Source organism: Sphaeramia orbicularis, chromosome 15, assembly GCF_902148855.1.
Source record: "Sphaeramia orbicularis chromosome 15, fSphaOr1.1, whole genome shotgun sequence".
Classification (NCBI taxonomy): domain Eukaryota; kingdom Metazoa; phylum Chordata; class Actinopteri; order Kurtiformes; family Apogonidae; genus Sphaeramia; species Sphaeramia orbicularis.
Window position 1 is genome coordinate 24,161,397 of NC_043971.1, and position 16,838 is coordinate 24,178,234.

General features: G+C 37.5%; 2 protein-coding genes across 6 annotated transcripts; one reads left to right on the forward strand and one right to left on the reverse strand.

Moving 5' to 3' along the window:
• The first annotated feature begins 23 nt into the window (after positions 1–23).
• Positions 24–1,891, forward strand: mrpl14 (mitochondrial ribosomal protein L14). The gene is made up of 3 exons (XM_030155977.1): positions 24–188; positions 406–508; positions 1,442–1,891. Exons 2-3 carry the CDS (start codon positions 429–431, stop codon positions 1,806–1,808), a joined length of 447 nt encoding a protein of 148 aa, XP_030011837.1. The 5' UTR covers positions 24–188; positions 406–428; the 3' UTR covers positions 1,809–1,891.
• Positions 1,892–2,071: 180 nt separating this feature from the next.
• On the reverse strand, positions 2,072–16,333 carry LOC115434189 (calpain-1 catalytic subunit-like). Of its 5 annotated transcripts, XM_030155975.1 has the most exons (23): positions 16,193–16,332; positions 15,057–15,074; positions 13,961–14,207; positions 12,022–12,091; positions 10,958–11,076; positions 10,736–10,869; positions 10,417–10,585; positions 10,219–10,302; positions 9,496–9,581; positions 9,328–9,402; positions 8,004–8,164; positions 6,620–6,789; positions 6,507–6,518; positions 5,474–5,685; positions 5,320–5,359; positions 5,144–5,209; positions 4,939–4,996; positions 4,707–4,771; positions 4,518–4,586; positions 4,347–4,425; positions 4,141–4,254; positions 3,132–3,190; positions 2,072–3,042 (listed from the first exon to the last, which is right to left on the reverse strand). In XM_030155975.1, the coding sequence occupies exons 3-23, from the start codon at positions 14,204–14,206 to the stop codon at positions 3,016–3,018; spliced, it is 2,115 nt and encodes a 704-aa protein (XP_030011835.1). In that variant the 5' UTR covers position 14,207; positions 15,057–15,074; positions 16,193–16,332; the 3' UTR covers positions 2,072–3,015. The 5 variants fall into 5 exon arrangements, with proteins under 5 accessions (XP_030011835.1, XP_030011831.1, XP_030011832.1 ...); XM_030155971.1 differs by having other exon boundaries at positions 10,219–10,585; positions 16,193–16,333; XM_030155972.1 differs by lacking the exon at positions 15,057–15,074 and having other exon boundaries at positions 10,219–10,585; positions 16,193–16,333.
• Positions 16,334–16,838: the final 505 nt, after the last annotated feature.

A 16,838-nucleotide genomic window follows, 5' to 3' on the forward strand; every position in this document is an offset into this window, starting at 1 on the left:
TCAAAGAGTTGATATTTACAAATTATCATTTACGATCAAGTAAACCAATTAAATTCTATATTTAGAGTTATGGATATTTTAGTTTTAATATGTTAAAGCACATTTTGAAAGACAGCTCGGTTGTCGTGGTTAGTCGGGTGTTACTGACGTCACACTTTTGACATTGTGGTATGGAACGTGAAAGAAAGGTAACATTTGCTATTTTCACAATTTCTTGTACACTTATGATTAATTGGTGCAGTATTTTTCTGGACAGACTTTATTAATAATAGAAGATTGCTTTTCTTTACAAAATACCTCATTTAAGACGTTACTGTAATGTCAGCCTTGTTAGCAATAGACGACGACTGACTGACAGACATGCTAGCTAGGCTAAACTTAACTGCATTATCTCTTTTGCTCTAGGTGAATTTTCACTCGTTGTAGTTATGGCTCTTCTTAATGTATCAAGACGCCTTGCTGGGCTCCTGGTTGAGACATCGTCAGAAATGCACCACAGAACCTTTAGGTAAGATCTTTTTCTGTCTGTCAATGGAGAATGATGTATAACGACAGACATGAAGTATGACTGTGGAGTTGCCTTGTGTTATGAAACTAACTCGGATAAACTAATACCATTTACTCATAATTTGATAGCTATGGTAATAATTAGCTTATTTCTCTATTCACTTTTAAAATCTATCTTACAATCCACCTTCTTAAACTAGTATAAATAAGCTGTTAAACTACCCTCCTGTATTAGCCCCAGAAGGCACTCACATATGCCTTTTTGTCTGACCTCATGTAAAATCAACATTTTAGAGCAATCACGTTGACACAGGACAGCGATGCTGCAAACAAAGGAAGCACTAAAATATCAGTATCAGCAAGTGCACTGAAAGATTTTACTGTTGTTTTATCTTTAGGGTTTTATAATTTTTTATTATTGCATTTGTGCTCATTCAGCTTTGGCCTATGCTAAAATGGCCTTTCAAATATCAATGTTAGTTCAGAATTTCATCATCGGTTCTTCTCTACTACAAGTATATAGAATGTTGTGCATTCCTGTTGATTAATGTTGCAGTTTATAAAGCAGTTCACATGAGCTCAGTCTACAAATGTAGTGGCGATAAAATGCAACATACATTTTAGTGCAGCCATGAACAGTGACCATTTTATTCCACAATATCCACTTTTAATTTTCATATTTAAGTACATTTTGATGATAATTCATGTAGTAAATTCATGAAGTAAAGGATATGAATAGGTCTTACAAAGTTAGTTCCTGATATATCTATAGTCAAAAATTAACTTTTTGAATAACTATTTATACTGTCTGCATTATTACTGAATTGTGTATTCTGTAGTCATGATGTCTGACTGGAACGTAGTAATAAGTGATGCATCAGTTAAGACTTTGTGTAGTTTAAGATGATAGACTGTTTAATTTCTCTCCCATCAGCATATCTCCTGTCACAGCAGCCATTCAGAAAATGACAAGAGTGCGTGTTGTGGATAACAGTTCTCTTGGAAACACACCATATCACCGTCCACCAAGAGTGATCCATGTGTACACAAAGAATGGCGTCGGGAAAGTTGGTGATCGAGTTTTGCTGGCCATCAAAGGACAGAAGAAGAAAGCATTAATTGTTGGACACAAAATGCCCGGAGAACGTATGACTCCACGTTTTGATTCAAACAATGTTGTGCTGATTGAAGACAACGGGAACCCTACAGGAACAAGGATTAAAGTCCCAATACCTACACAGCTACGTAAAATGGAGGGGGACTTCTCTAAAGTGTTGGCAATTGCTAATACGTTTGTTTAATAATTGCATTGTTCTCATGTCTTTACATGTTCATCGTGAAGGGTTAACGTTTGCTATAAAATTAAAAAGTCTATGAAGCTATCTTTGGCTTGTATGACTTTGTCTCCAACAGACTTTCCATAAACACACCCCATGTAACAGTGTTTACAATAAATATAACCTTTAGCTTAAATGCATAGAGCAGGAGTTCCTGGTACAGTTTTGGAGGCTGAATGTGGGTCAACTTAATGTTGTTATGAACCCAAGTGAACACATAAGTAAGCATGAATGTAGGGGGAAATATTTATTTAAGGCACAACATACATTCACGACACAAAACACATGACTGGCACAATTTTAATAGCAGTGATAAGTAATAACTGTTTAAACATGGTGTCATGTATAAGGCGTTCAGTACCAGGTGATCCCTGCAAATGTCACTATGTGACCAGTGATAGAATATTCTTTACTGATGTCTACCAAAATTATATTAAACTTTAATCCCAGTGCAAAATAATAATAATAAAAAAAAAACCAATCAGCTAAGGAAACAAATATGTTATATATAAACAGGTTAAACCTTTGAGTCAAAAAAAACCCATTTTTATAGACATCATGCCTATGCTGCCATCTGCAGGTGCAATAATAAAACTACCAACTTAAAAAATAATTTCCTAATAAGAATACTTCCGTTATAAAATCAAAAAGTATCAAACATACAGCATGAATGGGGAGATACTGTAAGACATTTGATAAACATAGTGGCAACAGATCCCTCAGATTGTTCATTTTCTTTTTTGTTCCTGTTTCAACAAAATAGAATTTAATGAAGTTTCAATTTAAGGAGAGCACTTTGTTAAACATTAGTATATCAGTTGACATTCGTACAAAAAGCAAAACTATATGTTATGATATCTCACGCTACAATGCTCAGTACCCCTAATGATCTTTCTGTCATGCACTTAATCATGCTGTGATAGCAGTATGGTGATTGCGCCGCAGGGTGGGTTTGCATAGATTTTGGCATTCAAGTGGGAGACACTTGGGTTAGTTGGACTTTGGTTGACCATTTTACAGCTCTTTTACTACTATGTGTTCACTGAGGTGGGATGTGTTAAAAGGTCAGCAGGTCACTAAGGCTGGGGATCTTGAGGGCTCCAGGCTCATGACGGTCTGCATGGCACTGCACCTTTTTACTGGATACTTCCTCTGGTAGAGAATGTCCCACTCAGCCACACATGGTCAGGTAAAGCCACTAGGAACAAGAGACAGATTATTAAGGTTGAAATATACACAGAAAGATGAATTTAGTTTATTAGGATTCACACTTCAGACACAACTCACCTCTGTAAGAGTCATCTCAGCTGTTCCAGACCCATCTCTGTCAAGCTGCTGGAAAGACCCTGGTAAAATGGTGAAACAATTTATTGCGGTTCCAAATTTGTGTATGAGATGTATAATGTATACATGGACAGTTGGCAAAATATGCTTATGCAGAAGAGAAAAAGTGCCGTTTCTGAAATGTATTCCAAATATAAAAGTAAGTGTTTCTGTGTGTGACATTTTGGATACACCAAGGGTTTTTTCCATGTCTTATTGTTCAATAGATTTAGGTTGAAATTAGCAAAGATGTGGTTAAGGTGCACTATGATGCAAAATTTAAAAAAATGAATCATTTTCATAAAACGAATTAAAACTAAAATCACAGATCTTTGTGTTAAAATGTAGGGAATAATATGAAAAGTTGTCAAAAAATTGAATGATCAAGTAAAGTAGAGACACACAGGTTGGGCAAAAAAAGTCCCTACTTGGATTTAACTAAGCCTGAGTTTAACTGAGTGTTCAATGGATTATCATCACAGTAAATTATTATGTTTCAGCTGAAACAAGTTATTTAACCCAAAGTGATGCTGTAAGTAGCTTGTCATTACTTAAACAACCATCAGTGCGCTAGGGAGCATAAAGACTGGACCGTGCCAGGATTCATCGGGCTCATCTGGTTTGCAAAACAGTGGTTCATGGCAAATGAGACATAATTTCATACATGGATTGGCCACCACAGAGTCAGAACTTTAACTCATTGAAAATCTTTTGGATGTGATGGTGAACACTGAATGCAGCAGTCCATTGTTGTGACTTTGTTGTGACATTGTATAAGGACTATGTGGCATAAAGGCTGCAAAAAGTAAATGTGTCCTTGAATCAAAGCTAAGGGCGGTCCAACAAAATACTCCATGTGAAAACTTGTTTTTGGTTGGACGGTGTACATAACTCTTCTTACACAAAGTAACAGAATATTTATGCCTTACTTCCCACCCCTGCACACATTACCATCTAGGACAGCTGTACTCACTGAACATGGTTTCAAGCTTGACCAAGCAGCAGATGAAGTTGTCAAAGTCAATCATCTCATTGTCAGCATAACGGGCGACCAGAACCTGGTTCAGTCTGTTATTCAGTTTAAAACCTACAGAGTGCAACAAAAAGAAGGAAGGTTACACTTCTCATCTGTGAATTTGTGCCCAGTATGAAGAAGTGTAAATAATAGTGCCTTAATACCTGCAGCCTCCACAGCAAGACGCATCTCATATGAGCTCATGGCCCCTGATTTGTCAAGGTCAAACTCTCTAAAAATGACCTGAGACACATCCATACAATCATTAAAATAACAATACAGACAGGATGCACAAAAGGTATCATCCATAATGTTATTACATGACTCATTCTCACCAGCCACTTTCGGATCTTGTTCCAGAGGATCTGGAACTCCACCAACCCTAAACGGGCACTGCCATCTTTCTGTGAAACATGATGTCAAGGAGTGAAACTAAACAAGGTCCGCCACCGCTGTAATACCAGCACATTTTCATTTCTAAGGAGATCAATGTTCTATTGACAGCTTGTATTTCTCAAGGATACATCCATAAGGTTGACCATGGTCCGACATGATTCCATACTGAAGCCATCTGTCTTCAGATCTTTGTCTGGAATAGCAAAGACATGACAGAGTGAGCTACAAACAATTAATTAAACAGATTCTATTAAGAGAGCAAGGGTGGAGTACACTTTGCAGTGGAATGTAATGCAATAATGAGAAATCTGTGACTAATATGTAAATGTTCCAGCAGTAATCTGGATACAGGAAACTTACGGCGGGAGATGACTCTGTTCAGAATGGTCTTAAGCTCACGAATAGAAATCTCCATATCCTATAGAAATCGGAAGGACAAAAAAAGAGATGCTGCTTTCAGTCCTGAGTTAGAAGTACTTGGTTTCCCTACTTAGGTTCTTCCTGTTATTCTTAAAAATACTGCTATCATTTCATCTCATATTTAGACCTCCGGTTCAGAACTTACCTCTCCTGCTAGCTGAGCAAACATGGACTTGAAGGAGTCATCGATGTCATCTTCAGTTATTTCTTCCTGTTAGAAAATACAAGTATATCAAAGCGTTGCTCCATCACTAGAGTTATTTCATAGCTTTTCCAAATTAGATTATGTTGTATTTTCTTTTTTCATGCATAGGTCCATACCTCATCCTCTAAATCTGCACACACTTCATCATCCAGTTCTCTGTTGTGGACAAAATGCATAATTGAAACAAAAGTTTTACATTAAGTTCAATGATTAGTGCAAACACGTGCAAGCAAGAATTGTAAACTGATATTAAAAATTAAAGAGACATACTCTGTTTCTGACTGCTTTTCAGTGAAGACTCGGAGGACAAAGTCAGCCTCTTTTCCAGGTTCAAAAGTGGAAGGGACAACGAGGTATTCTCCAGGGGGAAGGCGAAGCCGTGTGCTCACCTCCCGCAGGTTAATGAAGGTTTCAGATCGAGCACATGATGAATGACTCAAAAAGAAGTTTTTCTTCAAGTGTACATTCTGGCAGCCTCTATACTAAAGGCAGTGAGAAAACAACACCTGGGTGAAATACCCCTTCTACAACTCAGTGACACAGCAAAAGTTAAACCCTAAAGCAGTGCTTTTCAACCTTGGGGTCAGGACCCCACGTGGGGTCACCTGGAATTTCTAGTAATTGATAAATTTAAAAAAAAAAAATTACTAATAAAAAATATATGGTGAATTGAGAGAGACAATTACAATACAAAAAAGACATGACAAACTCTGAAGCTGAAACTGAAGCACTGTGGTACTGTTTATCTTTCAAATGTTCACTGTGGTCAGTTTCAGATGCTGCAGCTCTTTCATAATTCATAGTTTGAGTTATTGTTTGTTCAGTATTAATTGTCAGTCTTGTAAATCCAAGCTGGACTGACTGTACGCATCCTGACAAAGGCAAATAAAACTCTCCCTTTGTGCAGTAATCTACACCTGGCTTTTCTGCCTCCGTCCATAATAATATACATTATATAGACTAAATGTCGTCTAAAATTAACATTTATTTTCAACATTGTATAGCAAACTATTACATGATAAAAAAAAAATAATAATAATAATTTTAGCAAAAAAAGTCTTTGTTTTGAATGTTTTGGGGTCACCAAAAAATTTGTGACATTAAAATGGGGTCATGAGTCAAAAATGGGGAACCATTGGGAACCACTGCCTTAAAGTGATCACAAGCATATTAAAATATATTATTGAACTCACAGCTGTATGTTAATGATTAGAGATATGAAAGTGTGTGGTGTGAAATGCAGTGACTACTATTATAACACTTTCATTACAACAACAGTGGGAGTGTAATAAGTTTGGCCTACCTCCTCTGGAATCTGCACAAAAGAAGAAAAAGATGAAGGTGAATGTCAATATCATCATATTACACAGATAAACTGAAAGAGGCACAAATGAGGATCTTCTAGCTCTATCTTACCTCATATAGAGCAAATCCAATAGTGTGCATGTCCTGACCCTGGCGTCGGTATCTGCGGCGGTCCTTCTGCATGAGAGCCACCAAGAAACTGCAAGCCACCTCATCATCCTCAGGGTCATCATCCTCCTCAAGCAATGTGATCTTATACTGAGGGTTGATCCAGAATGTGTCTGCACAGATGATACATTAGTGTTGATGCTTTCAAACCATCATTAAAAAACATAGTATGTAATTTATGCCACCAAGTGTCAGCAGACAACAGTAAAAAACATAGCAAGTAATTGAAGCCATGAAGTAGCATGGAATAATGGGAGTACTGCTTTTATAACCACTATTGGTGTGGAAATCTGGCATGGGTGGCAGAAATCACATTTATATGCAAAGTAATGAAGTTTTTTTTTATATTACATTTAGTGACATATAATTAGGGATGGGAATTGATAGGATTTTATCAATATCAATGCCATTGTCGATTCTGCTTACCAATCCGCTTCCTTATCAATTCCCCTATCAATTCCTGAGTGTTTTTTTGAGTGGGAAAAAAGTAGTTGGACAGGTCATAGTGGAGTTTGTTTGGCCATTTACCGTATCAAATCATTCACAATGTCACACATATACACCACTGTACACACGAAAACAGAAAGTGAAACACAATCATACTTTCCTGACCTGTTTAATGAACAAATGTAAATATTCTGAAAGAATGACGATTTTAATACATGTTAGGGTGATATGATACAGACTGGTCAGTGGTTCACTCCTAGTGATAGACAAATCACAACAGTGGCATATGGTCCAGCTACTCTGGAGGTCCCGTTTACTGGTTTTCCCTATGTTGCATCGCAGTCTATATGTACCACGACGTGACATAGGGAAAACCAGAAAATGTTGCGCTGGGAAATGAGAGAATCGTTAAGAAGAATTGATAATGCTGGAGGTGTACAATTCCGATGGAATTGATCAATTGGAACCGGTTCTAAGTCGGAACTGGTTTTTGATTCCCACCAATACATATAATCATTCATTCATTCATTTTCCATAATCGGTTAATCCTCTGGAGGGTCATGGTCATTTAATTCTAATGAACCTATTTTGACATAACATATACATACACATTAGTAACCAAAGCACACAGGATATCATAGTGAATAAAACTAAGGATCTCTCTGAATTCAAACATTGCTGGAAGTATATGACAAAAGACAACAACATATTTAACAGGCCAAGCCATGTGTAGAAATTTTAATATGTACACATTATAAAGTGTAATATAGCTTAAAAGAACCCTGTTTGTAATATTCTATTACCTATGAAATTATTTATGTCACTTTGGACAGTTGGATGTGAAAGGCTTCTTTTTTATATCAGAACATGTTGGACTCACTAGGATGGTTCCTGCAGCCTCCAGCGGTGCTGCCTCTTCTCCATGTGCCGTAGAACTTCATTGTGTTCCAGTGGCTGAGACTGTCCTCACTCAGAGCGTCTGGAGTCAAGTTACAGATTTCTATTCGGGAAAACTGTCTCTTGAATTCATTGAAGGACATCCTGGAGAATTAGAGCCAAGTGTTACTTAAACTCAATGCAACTTTTTAGCATTTTAGGTTTTAGACTCTGATCCTGCATGTAAGACCAGTGATTCTTTGAGTTCAATGCTAACAGGTAGAGTGTAAAGTAAGTTTGGCATCTTTAAATTCCATCATTTTAATTGTGAGGCTCACTTGGGGATCCATACCCATATATTCTGGATGTGTCCTAAGATAAAACCTTTCTGGGATGATATATTTGGTGCTGTGAACACAGTTTTCAACCAAACATTTTCTAAAGAATTAAATTTTGCTATTTTAGGTGTAATCCCAGAAAGTTTAGAGGGAAATAACTGAAAATACCTTTGCATGCATCACTATCAAGTGATTGAAACCTGAACCTCCAACAAATAACATGTGGATTGAGGGTGGCTCTGGCTCAGTTGGTAGAGCGGATCATTCAATGACCGAAGGGTCTGCGTTTGAATCCTGCCTCCAACTGTCCACATGTCCTTGGACAAGACACTGAACCCTAAATTGCTCCCAGGCATTGCCTTGCATGGCAGCAGCCTCCTACTGGTGTATGAGTGTGTTCGTGAATGGATGAATGTGAGGCTTTGTAAAGTGCTTTGGGCACCATAAAAGTGTGGAAAAGCTCTATATAAGTACCGGCCGTTTGCCACTGAGAAAGCTGTTTGGACAAATATAATGATAACAATAAAAATAGCTCATAAGAGTCTAATTTAAGAGTTGATATTTAGCATGGTTTTCTTGATAATAACCAAAATCACTTAAGTTCTTACATCAATAGCTATGGCATTGTACTGCCAAAAACAGTCCTTTTAAGCATTCCATGTTTTCTTTTCTGTCTGTTTTAGTCATATGATACACACAGGAGTTAGTACTTGATTGCATAACCGTTGTTTTTGATGACTTCTGATGGTCTAATAATTTTTTCTGTGACTGTAGTGCCAATACACGCACACATCTGAAAGATCAAGCTTCTGAAAAATGAATCTTCTCATTATGCAGTTTCTGTGATGCGTTCACATCCCTTTGACAGTGAATACATTGTTTCAGCACAACTGCACTTCCATATTTTGAGATATTTCAATATGAAACAAAGTAGTAAACCAACCAGCATTCCACTATCTACCAGTCCTACATCACCCTAGGACAGCTTACCAGAACTCCCCATCCTCCATTTTCAGATGCAGATCTTCTCTCTCAGAAGGGTCAATCTCATCCCATTCAGGGGAACTACACACCGCAGCACAAACAGACATGAATGAACATAGGTGTTATAAAGGTGCATTATAAAAGGAACATTTCCCTTTGCTTGGGCACACCTACTTGTCACTCCAGGCACCAGTCCACTCCACCTGGCCCCATGGGTTACGTACTCTGATCAGACGTTCCATTTGGCCTTGAAAATCTACCTACAAAGCACCACAATGATGGAAAATTTAGAAACACAAATATATCAACTCAAAAAGACCCAAACATCCACCGGCGACCAAAACCATCAACTAATGTAAACTGTTTAATACCTGTTGATTCACTAATCCTATCAATACATGTAAATAATTGGTGTAAAATACAGTGTCTAATATTTTCATGGTCATCACATATGACCCTTTTGGATGTTCAGAGGCTCCGTAGTGAACATGGAAACACCGTTATCTTCGACAATATTGATTGACCAGTAAAACCCATGGAGTTGGATCAATGACAGTGGAAGGACACACTGAGTTTAAGTTCATTTAATGATAGATTTTACTGAAAAAGTTACTTTTTCTTCAGTTTTCTCCGTTTTTGATATAGTAAACCTCAACTTTACTCTTAGCTTTTATGAACACCGACATGATTAATAAATTAAATATAGGAAAATACCTGATTGTCACTGAAAAAACACAAAATACAGAAGATAATATTACAATAAATGGTGATAAGTCACTTAAAAAAAGTTGAATATAGAGAAAAAAATCATTCGGGACCTGCCACAAAAGTAACACTGGGTCCTTATGGGTTAAAAAATGTTAAACCCAAAACATAATATATTCATCACAGACAAACCTCTTTTAATCCTGTGACTGAGTAGGCGTGGCCCTTCACAAGCTTCTTGAACGTAACAGCCTCCATGTCAAAGGCACTGGTAATCTGTACAGTAAATATAAGCAGTCTTACACAGAAATAAATTGAAATGCTCTTTATATAATTAATGCAACGTTGATCTACATGTCTTGGTTTTGTGCCACTGTGTTCAGCACTTACATCGATCGAACAACCCAGGAGAGAGCCCCTGTCCAGAGCTTTGCCGATGATCCTGTACAGATCTTTAGGAGCCCTGCGGAGTTCATACATCTCAGAAACACCACCTGTAAAGTCTTCAAACCCTTCAGTGGTGCTCCCTCCAGACAGAGCCTCATAGGAGCCATTCAGCCTGAAACCACATGGAAAAAACACACTTTACTTTAATTGACATCAAGAGCAGCACTTCTGGATGTGTTTGTGAGAAGCAGATGGACAACTTCCTGTTGGATACGCTCATACTGAATAATTCAACATGATGGTAAGATCTTTAAAAACCTACTTAGCATAAGCCTTCTCCAGCAGCGCACTCCAGAATTCATTGCCCTCAGCAGAGTGGACAAACATGAGCTCCCCATCCTTGACAGGCAATCTGTCATCTATCACAATGTCTACCCACTCACCGAACTGCCAGAACTGCAACATAAAGCAATAATTAACCGCTCTGCCAAGATACAATGCTTGCACTTTATATAGGAAGGGCAAAGAGTAGATGTTTAACTACCTGAAAATGAAAGATGCCTGCATAGTCATCCTGGAAGGACTGACCGTGTGGAACAACCCGATGAAGAAGCTTCTCATTCAGGGTGAGCGAAGCAATGGCCGCTAACAGCCAGCAGTCCCCTGAAAGTTAGAGGAAATACTCAATTACAGTCTGTTAAAACAAATGATAGCATGGCACTATAGTGAAATACACTGTTGCCCAAAAAGTTGAAATACTACATTTTTATTTCTTGTCATGAAATGGTTGTGACAATGTGATTTACTGTTTATAGATAAAGTATAACTGGGACTCAGTAAATACCTAAGAGTACAAACAGCAATAAAAAAGAAGACTGTATCTGAAAATAAAATGTAATATATAAACTTTACGGGCAACTGTAAATTCAAGGAAAACACTAGAGGTGGGTGTTGCACTGGGTCAAAAACGGACTCTTCATCAGTGCATCCTGTGGAATTGAAACATGTTGAAGACATGTAAGTTATACTTCCTCCCACTCCTTTTCGAAATTGCAAATGAAGTCATACTTTATTTTCATGTATATGTACAGATTTTTGTTTGTTTGTTTTGTTTTCTTATAATCTGTGTCATTTATAAGGACTAAGTAGGATTATTTTGTTTTGCTGCATATTTGAAATAAACTATACTAAACCAAACTAAACTAAACTAAACTGAACATTGTCCCAGTAAGTAATAAAGATTTTTATTGTTTGTATCTGTTTGTGCCTGAGACATTTTTTCTGACTTGTGTTATTTTACACTGTGTACTTTTTTTTATACATTTTTGAAAGTTTTTACTTTTGAATGATACAAATTTAGACTAGTGCTTCCTGTGGGTGTTAATCCTATTGAGACCGCAAATATACACCTTATATTTTGTGTAATTATTTTGAATTATATTTTGTTTAGACTTTACTGAGCCACAAAAATCATTACATTTTTGACTCTTCCATAACACTGACAAGAACTGTGATTATATTTATATTTTTGCCATGTCTACCAACCATTGGATATATTCAAACTTTACAATGACTTGATTTATAAAAAAAAAAAAAAAAAAAACTTACCCAGTGCTCCCTGACAAATGTCTGTTCTGGTGGCACCGCCCACGATGAACTGAGGATCATCTGCCAATTCCTAAGGGGAAATTAGATATTTTTATGATATTTCTTATAAATGTTATACTCTTAGAGAACATATGTAAAAACTTTACAAAACTGCTGAATCTAACAGCAAATCTCTGAAATCACTGTAACTCTTACATCTATGCATAAGTTTCTTCTGTTTTGATGAATCACTGTAAACATATGTGACATTGAGGGAGTGGTCCCAATGTGCTACATGATGCCAACAGCTGTGAGGGTCTCTGAGGTTCCTGTCTCTACTTGTCCTATTATGTCTGAGTTCGCAGACACGAAATAAGGCAGTGAAACTGATATGTTTGTTTACTGAAAATTCTCTGCAAAGTACAAGTCATCAACAGCTAACCCAGAAAAGACCAGCCTCCACCAAAAGCATTTACTGATCTAAAATGCACACTAATCTTATCAATACATTTAAATAATTCAGTTGAAATGCAGTTTCTATGCTTTTCAGCATCATCAGATGTGACCCATTTGGATGTTCAGAGGCTCCATCTTGAATGTGAAAACACTGTTATCTCCTGCAACACTGATTCACCAGTAAAACCCATGCAGTTTGACAAATACCAGTGCTTGTAAACACTTTTACGCTTTTATGCTCACTTAATGATATAATGTATTTCACTGAAAAAGTTGCTTTTTCTTCAGTTTTCTCTAGTCTGATGTAATAAGCTTTGAATTTGTCCTGAGCTTTAATGAATATCTACATGAGCAGTGAATTAAATATAGAAAAAAATGGGATTTTCACAAAAAAAAAAATCTATATTCAGAGTAAAATAGTGTAATAAATGCTGATAATGAAAGATAGAAAAATAGTTCTAGGTTTTTAATGGTTGAACAGCTGATTAGAAATATTTAACCAGAAACCTTTTGTAAAAAACAATGTGAATTTCATTTCATTTCCTGTTTAATCAGAGGGTAAAAATTTCAATCTCAATTTTGCTTTTAGATTAGTCTTAAATAAGTCAGACATTTTCATAAAAATGGGAACTGGTTTATCTGACTAACTCTTCCCTCAGGTTGACTTAATCTCTGTTGACAAAAAGTGTGTGATTTGTTTGTGGTTTAAGAATATTGTGGAATGAGAAAAGACATGATTACAGTAACTTGTTGGGAATATAAAGTGATGATTTGTCTTTTTGTGTTTTTTCATCAAAGATCCCTGTGCCTGATTGAAGAGTTATCAAAGTACATTAAATGAAATTATTTTGTCCAGATTTCTTATTGAAAATATAGTACCTGAATTTCTGCAGTAAAATATCTTGGAAGTGTTATAGATCTTCCTGAAAGTAGATGTTTTCGGCAGGTGTGACCAAAATAGGGTGATGTGAAGTGGTCACACTATCAGGCAACATATTATATCCTTGTCCTAAACAACATATCCAGTGGTGGAAAAAAGTATTTGGACACCCCATGCATTTGTGATATGCTGCATTAAGGATCACTCTTAAGTCACTGAATTCTTATACATGTTCCCTTTTGCATGTGCACTGGTCCACTGAGGTCAAAACTAGATGTTTCAGCAAGATAATGAAACACATCCAGGACATGACATGCTAAAACTGTCAACAATTTAGTAATTTTTTATTAACAATAAACAAAAAAAAATCGTTTGCATTTGCTTATGTCTGTTTGATGCAAATACACCTTTTGAAACATAAAAAAGCTTTTTTCCTTACGTATTTCAAGATATTTACAGTAAGACTACAGTAGATCAAATCTGAAGGTTGTCTGAAAAGGTTTTTCCACTACTGTGAAGCATAACATTTAAGTTGTACATTGCAGGTCATGATCTATTTAATAAAAACAATTAATGTATTTCTTAAAAAGTCTTGTCATTAATATTCCCTCTGTGTTATCTCACCGTGGGCCTCATCCATTCCACATCTCGGGTTTTGGAGGAGTAAGGGGCGAGTTCTTTAAAGCCTAAAGATGGAGGCTCAGCTGGGAAACATGGGTCCTCAAACAGGCATCCCGACTCCAAACACTGTTGCTTCAGCGCCTCATAATCCTGGTTGGCAAAATGCACAGCCTGTTCGTTGGACCCCATGCCTTCTGCCCTCAGCCTGTTGGCATATATGCTTGCAGATATCCCTCCAGTTGGATACATACTGGTGAAAGATATAAATACAGAGCTGGGTGAGTATGCACGCTGCCTGCTATAAATAGCTGCAAGCTAATCAGACAGACTCTTGTGTAAAAGGGCTACACCACAGCAATCAAGTTTAGGTGTGTGTAGAAAATGTTCAAAGTAGTTAGAGTGGTGAATGGATCGAATCTGCCTTCGATCAATTAAGCTCAGATACATTATAGACATTTGGACTCTATAATAACCACTGTTTAAAATGAACCCAGAACATGACTACCAGTGAGGCCAAGTCCTCTGTATTATTTAGTTTATGCATTTATTTATTTATTAGTATGCTTTAGCTGATAAGATGATTTCAGTAAACAGAAGTGATGAATAGAATAAAATTGTAACCACACAGTAACACATTTTAACTATTAAGTAATGAAGGACTCACTTTATTTTCTCACCACAGGACTTTGAAACATTCATGCACATCACACAACACAGTTATTTGACTAAATGTCAAAACAATCTGTGGATTCATTGATTAAAATAAAATAAATTGGATTTTTTTTTTTATTTTCAGAAGTCTAAGGGGTGTGTTAGTTGACCTCCTGACACCCATAACTACTACCACCTAGTAAAAGTAAAATATATTAGAAATCTTTAACAAACAGGGGCCAGAACCTCCTTTTAGTTCTTGTTTAGTTTTATTTTGTAATCACGTGCAGTGCTACTATGGTAACTATAATCAGAAACAGATAATCAGAAACTCACCGACGCCCACAGACATAGACACACAGACAGTAAGTACAGAAAGTGACGAGAAATATGAGACAAGAACAGCATACCACCACAGATATAACAAAAGAAGTTGGGAATAAGATACCTGAGCTGTGCAGGCAGGCTGAGAGGAGAAGACAAAAAAGATTTAAGGTCATCCACTGATGTTGCCGCTGGTAAAGATACATTTATTTTTTAGGATATATAGTGTTATTTAGTGTTATAGTGTTAAGTTGCAGAAGCGAAGCCTGTGCAGCTGTGTACTGTAAGGCCTTTGTGTTATTAGCTCAATGCAGATCCTTTTTCTCTTTTACTTGCAGTCTCTTTTCTGAACTGGAGAGAACTGAGGGCAAAAGGAGTAAAAATAAATAAATAAATAAACCAACAGAGAACAAAGGTTGGCTCTATTTGTTACAACTTGTGTCCCTTTCTGAAATCTGGGAAACTGGGCCATGGGATGATCTGTAATCCTGCTCTGCTCTATGCAACAGGAATCCTAATGAGCTGAGTTCACTTAACTCACAGTAGGAAACTTGGATCCATGTTACAGTGCAAAACAGACTATGTTTTAGGTGGAAACAATTATATAGACAAGGACGTTGTTTATAGGGCCTGCCCCCCTTCCTCTGAGGCCCCACATGCCAGTAGAGTCTGCAGGAATGTCCCTCTGGTCCGTCAAACAGCTACAGAGAACCTGCTGCTGCTGCTGGATATCTGTTTTTTTCATCGATGAGCAGAGAAAAGCTGATCCATGCAGTCCTGTGGTAATGATGTCACCAGTGGGACTTTAACACCAACAATGCACTTAAACAATCACCTCTCAGTCCAAACCCTGCACCAATAATAGCGTCTGCCCTACTCTCAAAGCACACAGAATAAATAGCGCTTCACATATTTCCTGCAACTATCAAAAAGCCCAGTATGTCAGGCATGTGATAGAGAGAGGCTCCCAGTGTTGATGGCACCTGTTCACAAGCCTGGGTTTATGCGCACTGGCCTGCAGTCTGCCGCACAACAGCACATCTATACACACGCACAAACACATACACGCACAACAGCAACACATACTGGGGTTGTTTCATTAAATTGTAAGCAAAATATTTTCACGCCGCAATACAAGCAATACCTAGTGTCAGCCAAGCAGCGCAGTGGCCTACACCACAATGAACCGACATGGAGAACCGGAGGCGCAGGCTGCTTTATTCCAATCAGTGCAATTGAATGAAGCAGAAATGGACTCACCACCGACACAAATGCAACTGCAGATCCCCCTCAAAATTAGTCGGAAAGTGGTTTAATAGTGGTATAAATCTGGAAGGGGTAGTGGTTTAGTGGGCAGGAGCCTCTAAGTCCAGCCCTCTCCGTTGTACGGTGCACACAAACTGCAGGGAAGCCCAGCCCCTGCAGGAGGAGGAGGGACACCCCCCCCCCCCCCACATACACATACCCCCACCCACCAGCCACCAGCCGGCACAGAGCCGCTAGAGGTGCCCAAGATCCAGGACGCACAAGAGGAAGCAAAATATATGATCTGAAGTGGAAGACCTCAGATGTCAGACAGGTTATTGATGCAGAACATTTCATATGTGAGTTCATTCAGTGTTGAATTACACAAACTAAAAGGTGCCAGGGGTAACATGTATACCAGGGGGGTCAAACTCATTTCTTCAGCTCGACTGGATCTCAAGTGGGCCCGACCAGTTAAGTAATAGCATCATAACCTATAGATAATAACAACTTTTTCTCTTAAAGCATTAAATTATGACAATATTTACATTTATAATCTATTCTTTAACAAAAAAAAACAAAAGAAAAAAAAACATGTGAATTACCTGAAAAAACTGAAATTTGTAAGAAAGATAAGTGCAGTTTTAACAATATTATGCCT

What these genes read in the sequence shown, in the direction of transcription:
- mrpl14 (XM_030155977.1), top strand. Translation starts at nt 429, where the DNA reads ATGGCTCTTCTTAATGTATCAAGACGCCTTGCTGGGCTCCTGGTTGAG. An exon ending in ATGCACCACAGAACCTTTAG is followed by an intron (nt 509 to 1,441) that starts GTAAGATCTTTT and finishes CTCTCCCATCAG; the next exon opens with CATATCTCCTGTCACAGCAG.
- LOC115434189 (XM_030155972.1), bottom strand. Translation starts at nt 14,206, where the DNA reads ATGTATCCAACTGGAGGGATATCTGCAAGCATATATGCCAACAGGCTG. An exon ending in AGGCTGCAGGAACCATCCTA is followed by an intron (nt 6,790 to 8,003) that starts GTGAGTCCAACA and finishes TCATCTGTGCAG; the next exon opens with ACACATTCTGGATCAACCCT. An exon ending in TCTTGCTGTGGAGGCTGCAG is followed by an intron (nt 4,255 to 4,346) that starts GTATTAAGGCAC and finishes TGCACTCTGTAG; the next exon opens with GTTTTAAACTGAATAACAGA.